This window comes from Brugia malayi, assembly GCF_000002995.4.
Source record: "Brugia malayi strain FR3 genome assembly, contig: Bm_v4_Chr2_contig_001, whole genome shotgun sequence".
NCBI classification, from domain to species: domain Eukaryota; kingdom Metazoa; phylum Nematoda; class Chromadorea; order Rhabditida; family Onchocercidae; genus Brugia; species Brugia malayi.
The window spans coordinates 3,891,981-3,907,162 of NW_025062476.1; the positions used below are offsets into that span (position 1 = coordinate 3,891,981).

General features: G+C 27.2%; 3 protein-coding genes across 4 annotated transcripts; 1 reads left to right on the top strand and 2 right to left on the bottom strand.

The window, feature by feature from the left end:
• Window positions 1–309: 309 nt before the first annotated feature.
• Bm375 (Uncharacterized protein) lies at window positions 310–4,440 on the top strand (the record flags this gene model as incomplete). The annotated part of the gene is made up of 8 exons (XM_043078326.1): window positions 310–350; window positions 480–597; window positions 963–1,145; window positions 1,229–1,293; window positions 2,269–2,326; window positions 2,700–2,716; window positions 2,968–3,157; window positions 4,312–4,440. 8 exons carry the CDS (start codon window positions 310–312, stop codon window positions 4,438–4,440), a joined length of 801 nt encoding a protein of 266 aa, XP_042934260.1.
• A 2,389-nt stretch (window positions 4,441–6,829) lies between these two features.
• Bm6344 lies at window positions 6,830–9,122 on the bottom strand (the record flags this gene model as incomplete). Of its 2 annotated transcripts, none has more annotated exons than XM_043078327.1 (8): window positions 6,830–7,186; window positions 7,372–7,494; window positions 7,851–8,005; window positions 8,089–8,208; window positions 8,274–8,361; window positions 8,494–8,598; window positions 8,895–8,965; window positions 9,050–9,122. In XM_043078327.1, 8 exons carry the CDS (start codon window positions 9,120–9,122, stop codon window positions 6,830–6,832), a joined length of 1,092 nt encoding a protein of 363 aa, XP_042934261.1. The 2 variants fall into 2 exon arrangements, with proteins under 2 accessions (XP_042934261.1, XP_042934262.1); XM_043078328.1 differs by having other exon boundaries at window positions 9,050–9,071.
• Window positions 9,123–10,901: 1,779 nt separating this feature from the next.
• Window positions 10,902–13,464, bottom strand: Bm6345 (Zn-finger in Ran binding protein and others containing protein; the record flags this gene model as incomplete). The annotated part of the gene is made up of 7 exons (XM_001896785.1): window positions 10,902–10,962; window positions 11,219–11,461; window positions 11,616–11,791; window positions 12,052–12,180; window positions 12,593–12,714; window positions 12,876–12,958; window positions 13,187–13,464. The coding sequence occupies 7 exons, from the start codon at window positions 13,462–13,464 to the stop codon at window positions 10,902–10,904; spliced, it is 1,092 nt and encodes a 363-aa protein (XP_001896820.1).
• Between the last annotated feature and the right edge of the window lie 1,718 nt (window positions 13,465–15,182).

The window sequence follows — 15,182 nt, forward strand, 5'->3', positions numbered from 1 at the left end:
AACATTAAATTAGCCACTTTCATTTATTCTTACATTATTAAAAAATATAACATAGGATTTTTTTTATAAAATATTCATTTAAACTTTTTTATAAAATCTTCTTTTTATTTTTTATTTCATAAAATATTCATTAAAATTAGTATTTCTTTAGCAAGAATTTACATATTTAAATTTAATTTAATTTCATATAGAATGTTTTTTTTTTTTACATCAAATAAATACATAATAAAATAAAAGCAATTGACCACAAAACGGTTGTTGCTAAGTTTGAAATCAGGAAATAAATAAATAAAAAAGTGACGAATTACAATGACAAGTTCCGAATCTATGCAAGATCGATTAGGCAAAACGTACGTACACGTATGTCACGTATTTTACACTCAGTTTATTGCTACATCAAATATAAAATATAAAAAACTGAAGAAAGTTTTCCTAAAATTTACTTATCACTTTATCTTTTTTTCAATTAAATCTTATAGGAAAGTAACAGCAGCATTTTTCAAAAAATTAGGTGAAAAATTAAGAAATTATCAGCGATATCAGAAACCAATCCAACTTTCCGGGCAATCAATCACTCATTCTTCTTCGCTTGATTTGGTACTTTTTCATTTTAATTTTAAATTAAAACTTAATGATAAATTAACCATCAAATAAAGCTTAATTTTTCTGTTACTAACGTTAACAATATGATTATCTATGTAATTTATCATTGCGATATAATTTAAAAGTCAATAAAAATTTTTTCAAAATTCTGAATAATTTAAATTTACGAATGTTTTCAATTTGAACTATTCTGAACTTCTTTCAAAAAAAAAAGATGAGTTTTTCTTATTTATTTCAATCTTTATTGCTATTTAAGCATTTAATTTAATTTAGAATGAACTAAATTTTTTTCCGAAAATTACAGCGAATGAATTTTTTAATTTTTTTATTTCTGTATTTAACAAATTTGCATTGTTTAGAATAGTAATATTAGACGTTCGATGGAACCGATAGCACCGGAAGAAATACAAAGTACTGAAAAAAATTTCGCTCAGCAAATTGCTGAAGAAAAATCAAATTTGAAAGAAAAAAAGCAACAAATTCAAAAGGACAATAGAAAAGATAGGAATGGAAGAAAGAAGAAATTAGAAGATAATAAAAAAGTTTGGTTTTTGTATATTATTAATTAAATTTAAAATTAAATTAAATTTGATCATTTCATAGATAGTAAGGTAACTATTTATAGATGAAAAATCAAAGTAAACAAGAAAATAATGAATTAATTGAGAAGAAGAAAAAGACGAAAAAAAGGTATAAAATGTTATAATTTTAGTTTTATCCATTTTAAAACTTTATCTTTTTTTTTTTCTTTTTACTTATTTCACCAAATATTAAATTATATATTTTCCATTATTTCATTACTCTTTAATTTTGCAAGTAGTATGATAAAAAACTTTTAGAAAAGACTAATTAAAATTAAATTTAAACAGATGTCTAAAAAAAGAAGGTTAAAATTAAACGCTAGTATTAATTTCAATTTTCATTAATTTAGAAATATTTTTGCAGCATCTGAGCATTAGATGTGCATTTATTCTTTTTCATTGAATTGTTTTTTTCTTTTAAAATATATCTATAATAATTGGAAATGGATTACGTCAATTCGAAATTAAATTTCAATCACATTTTAAAATTTGTTTTACCAATTATTTGTGCTTGCCCAGACTTATGGGCCTAGGCTTACCACGGCTTACCACGGTATTCTATTTTGTATTTATTCAGCTTCGCTTGATTATTTTTTCTTTTAAACATAAAAAAAAAGTAAAATAAAAATAAAATTAATTGGATTAAATTTCCTTACCAATTCAATTGCAGTACTCTTAACTTTCTTTACAATTTCTACTATTATATCTAAGTAATCTTAAAAAGTAAAGGTAATTCTTAAAAAGTAAAGTTTGAATTATCTTTGAATTATCTTTACTTAAAAAATAAAGACAATTCAAACAGTCGTCCATATTCAATTACGGCATGTGTTATTGATGGCGAAATTTTAAATTAAAAAAAAAAATTAAAACATACAAAATACAAAAAAAAAGAAAACGAAATTCCTAAAAAGGATTTTCAATTACAAATTAATTTTGAATACCAAAACATTTCAATTATTTAAAATTTTTAGTTCTGTAAATGCACAATAATTTAAATATCTTAGAATTGCAAGATAAAAAAGCAATCAAATTTGATTAATTGTATTTTTGAATGATTCCGCTTTGTTTGTAATGTAATTTTCAGGAAATCAATGAGTTCCGAGAATATTTCACTTAAACGCGAAGATAATTCTAAATGTTTGGTATGATTTTTTACATAAATATAAATTTAAATATAAATATAAGTATAAATACAAAAAGATTTTATCGATAAAATGCGCCATCTGATATAACGAAGCATTTCTAAGCAAAAAAAATGAAATAAGACAATGTGATCATAGCTAAACAAACAAATTTTTATTACTGCAAGATTCAATCGATGAAATATTAATTTAAAAAAATTCACATCGACTGACTACAATGAAATATTTACTCAAATATTTTTAAAAAGAAATTTTGTGCTCAAAATTAAGAAATTACTTCCTTCCTTAACTGCTTGTATTATTAATAGTAATAAGGCTTTTTAATGGATAATTGAAAATATCAATGAACACATTTTCTTGCTTTTTTTTTCAGACTGAACAATCAAAACGGTAAGTTTACGATGGTTTGTTGTAACTAAATTAAATTAGAAATTAAAATAAAATAAGAAAAAAGAGAGAGAATAAAATTTATTAAATTTAGTTTCTTTTATTGGCATATTTTCTTTCTTATTTAAAATAAGTTAGAATGAATAATAATAGATCAAAATCAATGTTACATACTCTAAGATAGAAGCAAGAAAGAAAGCTCAAATTAATTAATGAAATGATTCATTCATAACTCTAATTAGTATCAATTTTAGTTCGAATTCAGCAACGACTATCAGCAAACAGTCACAAAGTGATGAACAGAGTTTGACTGAAAGTATTTCAAGCTCAAAATCGTTAAAATCAAGCACAAAATCAATCAGTCAATTTGATGATGGCATAAAAACTAATTTTAACCTTGGCAACAATAACATATTATCTATTTTAAAATCCAGGAGTGATCCGGTTTGTTTTTATTTTTAAATATATTATCCACTTGAAATCCAGGAATGATCCGGTTTGTTTTTATTTTTAAATATATTATCCATTTAAAATCCAGGAGTGATCCGGTTTGTTTTTATTTAAACATATCATCCATTTAAAATCCGGGAATGATCCGGTTTGTTTTTATTTTTAAATATATTATCCATTTAAAATCCAGGAATGATCTGGTTTGTTTTTATTTTTAAAATTCTATTTTGCATTTTTTTTTTTAACTTTTATTGATGATATATAATTGTTTTATAATTTTTTTATTGAAAAAAATAAATAAATAAAAGGATAGAAATAAATAAATAAAAGGTAAAGAAGTAAATTATTCTATGCTAAATGGATAAAACTTATTCAGAAATGCTTACAATAATTTTTAGCTTTTGAATAGAAAAACAAATTTAGTTAATAATTTTTTGTATCTAAAAAAAATAAAAGCAACGAATACTTTGGATGAAACTTATTCGAAAAAAGCAAGAACGAATTCAAATGAATAAAATTTGAAATTTTTAAATCTGAATTTTGCAATTATTATTATCATTTTTTTTTTTTTCTAAAACGAATTTTCTTATTCGCAATTGTAGAAAAATATTAGAGCTATAAAATTAAAGCATTTAAACTTTAAAAAAAAAAATTTGTCTGTTAAGCTATAATCAAATGCATTATATTTGGATAGTATAAAGTAGACTGTTTAAAATATGAAATTAAATTGAATTTTAGATTATATTAAACATTCTTAAATCGTTTTGAATTTTTTTTTTCGAGTTCATATATAAATTCAAATATTTTGAAACTTTTTCATTAACTCTATGTTTTACTGCCTGTTCAATTTGACATTGATTCTTGTCATCTCTTAATGTAATTTTTCATTCGACAATCCTTTTGACAAAATTTACAAATTTATTTTATTGTTTATTTGTAATATGCAATTAAATCTTTACAAACCTAAATTTTTACTTTGAAATGCGATAATTATTGACTTATAGAATCAAATTTTCACTTTAAGAGTGGTAATCTACTAAATTATGTTAAAGTTACTTATTATTAACAATTATTTATGAGTCAAAGATTAAAAATTTAACTTTTTAATAGCATTATTTGTAATTTGCAAAATTAAATTACCATTTTAGGATGCAATTATTTATGATTTGCAAAATCCAAATGGCTGTAAAATACATTTGGAAAAAATGGCTAATCGAGCGATGTTATTATCAGTGGATGATACTGGCAAACGTCTTTATATTAGCTGCAATTTCTAAAAGAAAAGAAAAAATTGAATTTTCGATTAGTTGAATATTAAATATTAAATTTAATTAAATATTGAAAGAACACTGCAAAATTATGGATAATAATTCAGAAAATTTTTCTATAATATGAATTTTGCATTGAAACTAAGTTATAAACTCAATGGCTTAGATTTAATAATTCAGGTGAATAATTAAAATTAATTTTAATAATTTTAGCTAAATATATGAAATGTTAACATTGAGGTGAAAATCCTCGTTATCAGTAAAATATTATATATCACAATGTTTATGAAAAATTATTAATTATATGAAACAATAAGATTCAAGATTGTAAAACATGAAAAATTGAAATGAAAACTAGAAAATAAATGATTAAAGTTATTTGTTCGAAAATTTTTGTGAAATTATTGTTTGCCGTATTCTTTTTTTTATTCTCAACAAAATTATTATTAAACATTTCTGCAGGCTAATTTATAATATTTATGCTTTCTTCATTAAATAATTTTTTTATCATTTATCAGTAGTCAATGTTAAGAAATTAATTTGGAAATACATTATTTATAGTATTGCTTATCTGAAATACTATTTCAATTATTGAATAAATGAATTAATCTAAGTTTTATTTTAATTTAAGGCAAAAGAAAATGTTTTGTTGTATAGTTGATTTATTGCAAAAACAAAAAAGAGACTTAATCTGTTCTCCAATTAATTTTTTTTTTTTCATCAATTGATAAATTTGGATGTAATGAAAGTTCCATATAAGACAAAGTGAAAGGTCAGAAGTCCAGCATGAATTGGGGGTTGATATTGGAATAAATTATTTAATCGGAATTGAATTAATTCATAACTTACGAGATCTTTGATGTTTGTAGCTGTAACTCAATCCAAAAAATTTTTTAATCATGTTGATAATGAATATATATAGACATATTACGCTTCATTAGCAACTAAATTTACTCAAAAAAAAATTTTTTTTTGTAGCAAGAAAATCGAATTAACTAAACTAAAACATTCGAAATGATTTATTTCACTTGCCGATCTATCCTTTTTTAACTCGAATTCCGAACTAAAATTTCTGTTAATAATTAATTAAGTAAAAATTTTAACAAATTATTCATTTATTCATCTACCCTCATTTTGCAGAAAATTATAGCGTAATCCTCCCTAATTGAAAATTTAATATTTAAAGAAAGATTTTACAAAAACAGCATTCAACAGTTACCTTCTTTTTTGCAAATTTTGTTCTTCCTCACCTGAAATTGCTGAAATTTACCTCGTTTGTGTTTCTTTTTTGGTCATATGCTGCTTTTGCTTGGTACTAAGTTTGTACATTCAGAAATTAATAAATAATTTCTTATATATTATCACTGGACTTTTGAAATTTTATTAAAAAACGTTCAGAAGATATGACTGCACTTATACTCTAATTTTTATTACCACATATTTATTTCAATTAATATATAATAAAATACAGTGAATCTAGATTACTTTATGTCAGATTATTAAAATTTACAGATGAGAATTACTTTTGCCATTGAGTTAGCACAGTAATTAATAATCATCTAAGCAATTGATAACAGATCTGAGAATGAACTATGTCATTTCTCGTCAGTTTTATTTAAATCTTCAATTACTAAGTCATCGCAAAATCTTCTAAAACATTCCATATTAAATAACTCAAGCTCACATTGATTGGGATTATATATTTCCCTCAAAAATTTTAATTCAGTTTCTCAAAACCTTTATTAGCCAGTGACTGCATCAAAAATTATTAAACTTGTCCCAAACCACCGCCTTCCAATTCAACCGATGCACTGAAGTGATAAACATTTTCAACAATGTACTACATTGCTCAACAAGAGAATATTGTTGATAATGCTTTTGAGCGATATAATAAAACCAAAAGTAATCAGCGGCTCGAAATAAATCATATCGTGTAAAAAAATTCAAAAAGACTACCCATGACCATTGATTAATCTATTTATCAATTCTTCATTTTCAATAAGATGAAAGAATTGAAAAAAAAAATTAAATATATAAAAGTATACGATTCTTTATGAGTGAATCTGTTATATTAACAGCTAACTAATAAGGCCGAGAAGATAGCTAACGTCCGAAACTTTCATAATAAAATAATTCTAGTTGCAATATGACGCGCTGAAAAAGAAAACAATGCCAATAAACATAAGCTTAGAACATTATTTACAGAAGCAGATAAATTTCAGGATGGAAAATTTCAAAAAGAAATAAACAATAGAAGGTTCATTCAAAAATAACTACCAAAATGCAATCACAAAAAAAAAAAAAAAAAAAAAAAAAAAAACATCAAATTACACCAACCCAGCTAAGCAATTAATTATAGCCAATTAATAAACAACGTTACTGAATAAATCATAAAATACTAAATAGATTTCGAAAGTTTTGCCACAACTTTTGGAGCTACAGTGGCATTAAGTTGCTTCATATTTTCTATTCCAGCATCATCTTCCTTCTTTTTAATATTTTCGCTGTTTTCGTCCAACTTCTCCATTTTGATCTGAGATACTTTTTCTTCATTTGACGCCGTTAAATTGTTCACCACAGAACTAACTTCCAAACGTGCATGTGAATGCTCAATATTTTGAACTTGTTGATGTAACAGGTGAAAATTCTCGGTCTCAAGTTTGCTTGGTAAGGATGCGTCGAAATAATACTCTTTAAAGCCAACTGCAACTAATGAATGCAACAGCAAAACGATAAGTATTGTTCCCAAAGCAATCTGGAAAAAACTGATTTCTCGCAACATTTTTGAAACTAAAATTGAAATCAAGAAACTCGACCTTTAGCTTATCAGAAACTCAATCAAACGTAACATAATTTATCCAGTAATTATACCATTAGAGTAAACAGAAAATGACCGATATTAAATTTAATACAATTTTTCGGACCAAATATTTTACTTACTGCTTTATTGTGATCATTTTTAATGGCAGGCCATATACTGTTTGCAAGCACTGAACCACTTACTGCAACTGATAAAATTATAAGCAGCCAACGAAACCACTGTGCTTGTAAAACCCAGAGAATCTGAAAGACATCGACAAGGAAAATTCAAGACACTGTTGATTTCTGTTATAATATTCTTGAAACTGGAAAAGAAATAGCAGTTGCTACCATGTTCTAATAAAACAATTCAGACAGATGGTACTAATGTCGCAGATAGCATTAGTTTATATTTGCCCATAACAACATTTAAGTAAATGATTAGTAGAAAAGCACCATCACCAAAAAATAGTGTTGGAAAATCGATGAATATGTTTGAAACTGTTGGATATAATTACAGTGAGAAATCGCAAATGATTGCAAACAAATAATGGTAAAATAATTCTAATACTTTATACTTCCATCAAAAATTAGATATCCAAGATGGTTTTTATACAAACCGATACAGGAACAAAGACTGATAGACTGTAGCCATAAGCGCAAAGTATATCCAAATATGAATATTGCAAATATGATTTGCGATACCAAAACAAGGAATAAAGAATGAATGGTACCAATACGACATAGCAAAAAATAATTGTTGAAGCACCAGTAACTAAAAATTAAAAATTATTGATGATCCCAAACAGTAAGTATGAAATATTTCGGATCTGGCTATTAAATTTCCAAGATTCTCACCTAATCTAAAGTCACTTCCATATTGATAACCTGTACTAGCGCCTGATGTTTGAATATATTTTGCAAGATTACCGCAAATAGCTGTAGAAAATACCAAAGTAACGGATATCCAGAAGGGCCCTGAAAACAGCTATAAAAATGTAGAAAAGTATTGAAACATAGCTAACTGAATAAATATAATGTACCCCATAAATCTGGAAGCGGTTGGATGTGATCAGTGATAAAATTTGACCCAAATTGTGGAAACATACTGTACAAAATTCTTGACAATACCTAAAAAAATAGCAAACAAAAGAAAAGAAAAATAGAAATAAATGCAGCGCTTTCTTTGAAGATTCTATACAAGATAACTCTACCAGATGCTACTTAAAATTAAAAGCAAGAAATCAGATCCGGAACACAAACTTGATCAGTGTCAACATCAAAGTACTGCTGATAAAATTCGAATGAAAAAAAATTCTTGTTTTCTCTTGTATTATTTCGACTACTTGTTCCACCAGAAGTGAACAGCTGTAAAAATCATTAGAAAAAATAAACCTCAAACTATATTTTCACTAAATTTTGCACTAACGACATACAAACAAAGGGGAAATTTTTAACAAAAACGCTTCCTAACAATCCAATTGATTTGTTTCTAACAATATAAACGCTGAATGCAAATAATGTCAGATCTTTTAAAAGAATCAAATTACTCGAATGATAAATCAAAAATTGAGACAGATAGATTCTCGGTGACTAATCTGCATATGGCAGAATTTTAACAATTTTTGTAACACTATACAATCTTGATAGTCTATATCACTTACATAGGACTGATCTCCAAGTTCACCCGGAGGTCGAGGATCATTATTTGGATTAACCGTGCTTGGTCCAAAATCTGCAATAGCACTCTGTTCAGTTGCATCAACATCAAAAATGGAATATTCATTTTCTTCATATCCATGAAAAGAAAGAAACCTACCTTGAAACTGTAAATTATTCATATGATCTGCTATAACTGAAACTATAATAAATTTAACAAAACTTAGAATCATTTATAAGCAACACGAAAGAAAAAGTAATTACTTAACATGAAGAATGAAATGACAACAATCAAACAAACAATAAAGAAATGCAACAGAACTTCACACAGTCCTATAATTTAATCTGCGTGGTCTATCTATCCAGCATCTCCTTGTAAGAATGTACACATTGTAATGTCGACATTACCAATTTTCTAGTCTTACTCTTCGTTAGACGAAAGAATAAACCAAAGAATTCTATCGCTAAAATCTTAATCCTACTGAGATAAAAAAAGTGAAAAAGACTGGGAGGAAATATTTTTATTCTTATCAACAGCATAAGTGTTTTAACCAATAAAAAACAAGAGAAAAAATATCGGTAATCAGACAGGTGTAGATACATTAAGCAACTGTGGCATTAATATTCCGTGGACGCATACATTATTCCTGGAATAAATTTAAGTAAATTTTTTCATGTTTTCCTTACATATCATTCCGATATTGCTCCTTGTGCACATGTTTATACTATTTTACTTACTATCTTTAAATAAATTATAGTTATAATCATTTAAATGAATCATAGTTAATCACAGTTATCATACTGATGATGATCCAATGTTATAATATTATATGCATCATTTCGCAATTTTTTTAAGTAACAACGGAGGAAAGTGAATTTTTTCTCCGTTATGACAATGTTAAGTGAGATACTTTTGCCCTTCATAAAGACATACAGCTTCATTAGACATATGTATATGAATAGCTTTCCTAAGTTTCCAAAAATTGGGCAATATATTTAAAAAAATAAGTTATTTACGAGTTCCAGAAAGGCAACATCAATAGCAAAAATAATGACAACACACTGTTAAGTATGGAAAATATATCTCAAACAATCATATGAAACTCACATAACAGAGAAAATGAAAACAAAAAAAGAAAAAAAAGAAAGGAAAAAGAAAGAACAAGTAACAGACGAGACAAAGAGCTCCCAATGTATATACGTATTATTGATTACAGAAGTTAACATTTAAGGATTCAGTGTTACGTCATAAACAAATCAAAAAAAAAAAAATCAAACAAATATAGCTCTAAGTACGGAAACACTAAATATCACTGAATTAAGAATGCGAACTTCCTTAGCAATTAAGGAAATCGTGGTTCTTGTTCAAAAATAGCTGAAATATTTCTGCAACTGCAAAAGACCAGTGAAATTTTAACCTTAAAAGAAATCCATCACATAATTAGCTCACTCTACAATAGTCCATAATTCTAAAATTCGAAATCTAAAAAGAGTGAGCACCTTTAGAAAATAAATAACAAAAGCATCAGAAATGCATCATTCAATACTGACACTGATTGTACATATCAAATATCAGTCTTTACGCTGTTCTTGAATTTTTGAATGTCTAATCCTTAATCCTGCAAAATTCCCAAATTTATTGCTACCTCTTTTTTGTCATGATGATTCACATTCTTCATCATGACAGAAAAGCAGCAGAATAAGACATGTACCTTCAAAAATAGGCTTTATCCATAGTTGTTACCGGAATATCTCAATCAAAAATTCCAAAATAAAAAAATAAAATAAAATAAAAAATTACAACTTGAAAACAAAGGGTTCATTTAGAAAATTTCAACTTAATAAAACCCTTAATACAAAACATAAACAAATTGAATACTTTAAAAAATCAATAAGGGAAAATCAATCTCCTAATTTTCAATTAGCTAATCAAATCTACTTCTTCATAATCCATAAATCTTCTCAATAATATTATCGAACCCGGTATTTCACCACAAGGCTTTCAACGTCTTTCAACGTCGATCTTTATCCCGATGCGCCGAAGAACTGTGATGTCGACGTGGTGAACTTTCCCTAAGAAAATTTTGGAAAAATCCCTCAAGTTTACAAAAAGTTGAGATTTAAAACAAAAACTGAATCATGAAAAAAAAGTTGGAATGCTGCAATCTTACCCTACTTACAAATGCTCCCTAACCAACTTTATTTTTGAAATATTTTCTAGTTATAAGTTCCTAACCTTTTTTTTGAAATTCTCAGTTTTCAAAACACTACTGTTTTCTACCTGTGAAAAACAATATAAAGAGAATTCTGATTAACACGAAAAACTAACCTGCACTGACTATTGCGTTGACTGTGTCGATTTCTGTCGCGTTCATCTTTGCTGCTACGTTCGTCTCTACGCTCACGATCTCGTTCCTTTTCTTTTTCCTTATCACGAGCTGAATCACGATCTTTAATCCGGGTATCACCTTTTTCCTTTTCACGTTCAACATCTCGACTGGAACGTTTGCGCTCCTCTTCATTTTCACTTTCTTCACAAGAACATTCACCACCACTGCATGAACATGAGCAACTGGAACTTATAACAATTAATATATTAAATGAATTTCATCATAAAGCCGCTTGTTCACAATCATATTGTTCAGTGCTTACTTTTATTTACGCTTTCCTAAGCTGTTTTGTTCATTCAAACAATTAGCGATCACAAAGAAAATTTAAAGCCTTACTCTGATGAACATCTCGACTCGCTCCTTACTTGCGTTTCTGTAACTGAAGATGCAAGGGCGGCTTTACGGGCTGCTATTTTAGCCTTCAAATTTTCTACTTCAAATTCATCTGCACTTAAATCGTACTTATCCAAATCAGCATCATTTTCATCTTCATCGTCCTCCTCCTCTTCCACCTTTGAGGAAAATAAGGACATAATTTAATCAGAAACTTGCTGCTTTATTAATATTACTATTTAACATAACATGCAGTATTATCAATACAAACAGCTAGGCATGCTGACCATACTGAGTCTAGTAGTCAACAATTTTTACTTTGTGCCGCTCTACAGCCGAGATGAAAAGGAAAGAAAAAAACTACCTTATTTACCATGATTAATATCTTAAACAACAGTTAAAACAAAAAATAAAAAGCAAACCTCAGCATGTTGCATACCTCTTCATCGTTGTCACCAGACACAGCCTGCTTGGTATCGTTTTCGACCTCTTCAATTTTTTCTTTTTCTTCTTCACTTGCTTTCTCACTGTATTTTGCACATTCCTCTGGTCCACCAACCTTCTGCTCCTAAAGTGTAGAAAAATCTTTAAACGATAGAGATAGTGATATAGATTTAGCTTTATTACATTCAATTATTTATCAGCGACGTTATCTTAATCATTCTCTGATGCTAAGATCCTTACAATACAATAAAGGATGCAAAACAGAAGACGATCAAATTTTCTAGAAAAGTTTGTAGTAGCAATGATAACAAATATTTCAGCTTAGTCTGCTCCATAGCTTGATCACGTATGATTCAAATATCTGGTTCTTGATAGCTTGTGAATGACGTATTTAAATTTTTACATAATATATTCTTTGTTTTAATATTTTGAAGCGTCAAATTCCAGAGAGGAACCAGAATAAATTTCTAGAGATAAAGTATCCAAATCAGAACATATAACACAGAAATCTGTAGTCAATGTAAAGTAATTAACACCTCCTCCGCTTTGTTATCTAATTTTCGCCGTTTCTTTTTACGACCGAATTCATCAAACTCTTCGTCATCTTCTCGTTCGATATACTCAACATTCTGTCGATCCATATATCCACCACCATAACCTGAAAAAAGACACTACGTAGAAAAACATATTTTATTTTAACTTTCTGAATCTGTCTAGTTATGTACAACTGAAAAATTAATTCTTTGGTAACTCATTCGAATTCATAAACTTATCTGCTTAAATCATTTATTTAATTGGGTTTACAATTAAGCTGCCTACCAGTTCGTACTTCCAAGTCACCCAGTTTCGGTGCATTACATATATTACACGCTGTTCTTCGTGCCCAATTTACATTGCCACATCTAGAATTTATTGATAAAAGTTTCACGAAAAACGGCAATCCTCTGGATATAGTAGAGAGTGACTGACCTCTGACTCTTATCAGTTCTGCTACTTTTGCTACTTTCTGGCGTCCTAATATACAAAACAACGTATATGTAAAAAACTTAAAATCACTAACGCACCTATAAATCGACTTCAATTTAAGTAAAATGTGATGGTTATAAAAAGAAAAATACAGTAAAACTAACTTAGTGCATGCCCAATCTTCAGCAGCAAACAATCCTTTTGACTTTTCTGCCGCATCTTTTCCAATTTCACGGCCTACACGGTTCTTGGAACGTGGTTTAGCTTTACCGCAACGTTCACATACGCTAACGCGATCTGCGTTGATGTATGCACATTTAGCATCAATACATGCCCATTCACCATCACGTAAAGCACGTCGATGAGTACTTGGTGCAGTGACTACATTTGAAGCCATTTGACGCTGCCGTTCTAAATAACGCGAAGCGTCGTCTGAATTCATTGCTCGATACACCCTAGACAAAAATTAATATATGAATGAAAATATATCGAAAAATTTGCATGAGTGAAAAAAAAAAAAATAACATACGTCGTAAACACTTAGATTGAAAATGAAAATATAAATGCTTACATGAATAAAATAATTAAGCAAAATTTTGTGACAAAAAAATCGAATGAAGAAATCAACACGAATGAAAACAAACAAAGCAACAGTGGCGAGACAAATGCACTTATGCACACACATCAGTACAGAAAATTTAATTTAATAACACAAAAGATTCGAATCTACGAAATCTCAAATTCAAAAAAAAAGTCATATTTGCAAAATAAAGAATTAAACATCAATTAATGCATATCCTAGATGGAGAACACCACAACAACCCAGCACATATTATCTTACATCTCGAGAATACTTGCAGGGTTTATTACATCCCGGGGATACTCCAGGATGACAAAGATACCGTATTTCATGTTGTCGGTATGAAAACCAACGCATCAATAATAACGGTAAACTTTATTTTTCAACGTAATGTATTGTTTCATAATTGATCCTTCAATAATGCTATGTTTACGCTTTGTATTCAGTAGGACTCACGTGAATGCGTAATTCTTACTGAATTCACGTAGGTCTTATCAAAATTAAGTTGTCACATTTAACTAATTCATTGAAATCATAAACAAGTGTGAAGTGTTGTTTTTTCAAAGAACAAACATTTTGAGTTTTATTATATTTTTAGATGTTTATTCATAATAAGATTTCTATATTAATTAATATTAATTAGCAAGGAAAATTGACATTTCTTAGAAATTATTATTGTTTTCTCTGAGCAATCTAACATTATCGTTTGATGAAAAATGATTTAATTTGAGTAATTTATAATGTATTTGAAAAATATTTATATGAATACATTTGATTTTTTTAATTTGCTGAAATTAAAATTTAAATATTTCGTTTGTTTTTTTTTTTTTTTTTTTTTGAGAAAGAAAAAAGAAACGAAAATAGAGACTTTTTAAAAACCTTAGTGTTGGGAAGAATTACACAATAATAAATATCCAAAATGGAAAAAAGCTATTTCATTAAATCATAACAAAAACAATTGGATCAGCTAATTCATTTTTTTTTTATCGTTATCACTTCAAATGATAAGTCTTACATAAGGTAGCCTAATAATTTATCAACAAAAGGAAAATATAGTGCTATGAATAGTAAAATTCAATAAATAACTATGAAAACTTTAATTTTTTGATTTAAATTCACTACAAAAGTTATTTTGAAAATTTTTTTATAAGCTTTACTTTCGAATGAAAAAAAAAAATTTATGGAATTAGAAGCAAAAGATTAGTTGAAATTTTTTTTTGAGATAATCAATGGTTTTATCTTTTCTTTCTCTCTAAAACATTGAAAAATCCAATCAAACAATTTGTTCAAATAAATCATTTTGAAACCATCGCAAACATTATCATTCGATATAACAATATGGAATATATTTAACATTTCCATTCAAAAAGATTTGGTTAAAAAACGGAATGCTTTTGTAGATATAAATGCTCATTGAATATAATGTTCAATTTAAATTTAAAATGGTTTCAAAATGGTTTGAAATGATCGGTTAACCAAACGTTTCATTCGTCATTTTCAGAATTTATCTTTTTTAATGAAAAGAAAAATTTTTTTTGAATATTTTTTATAAAAAGTAAAAACAAAGATAATCAATTCAT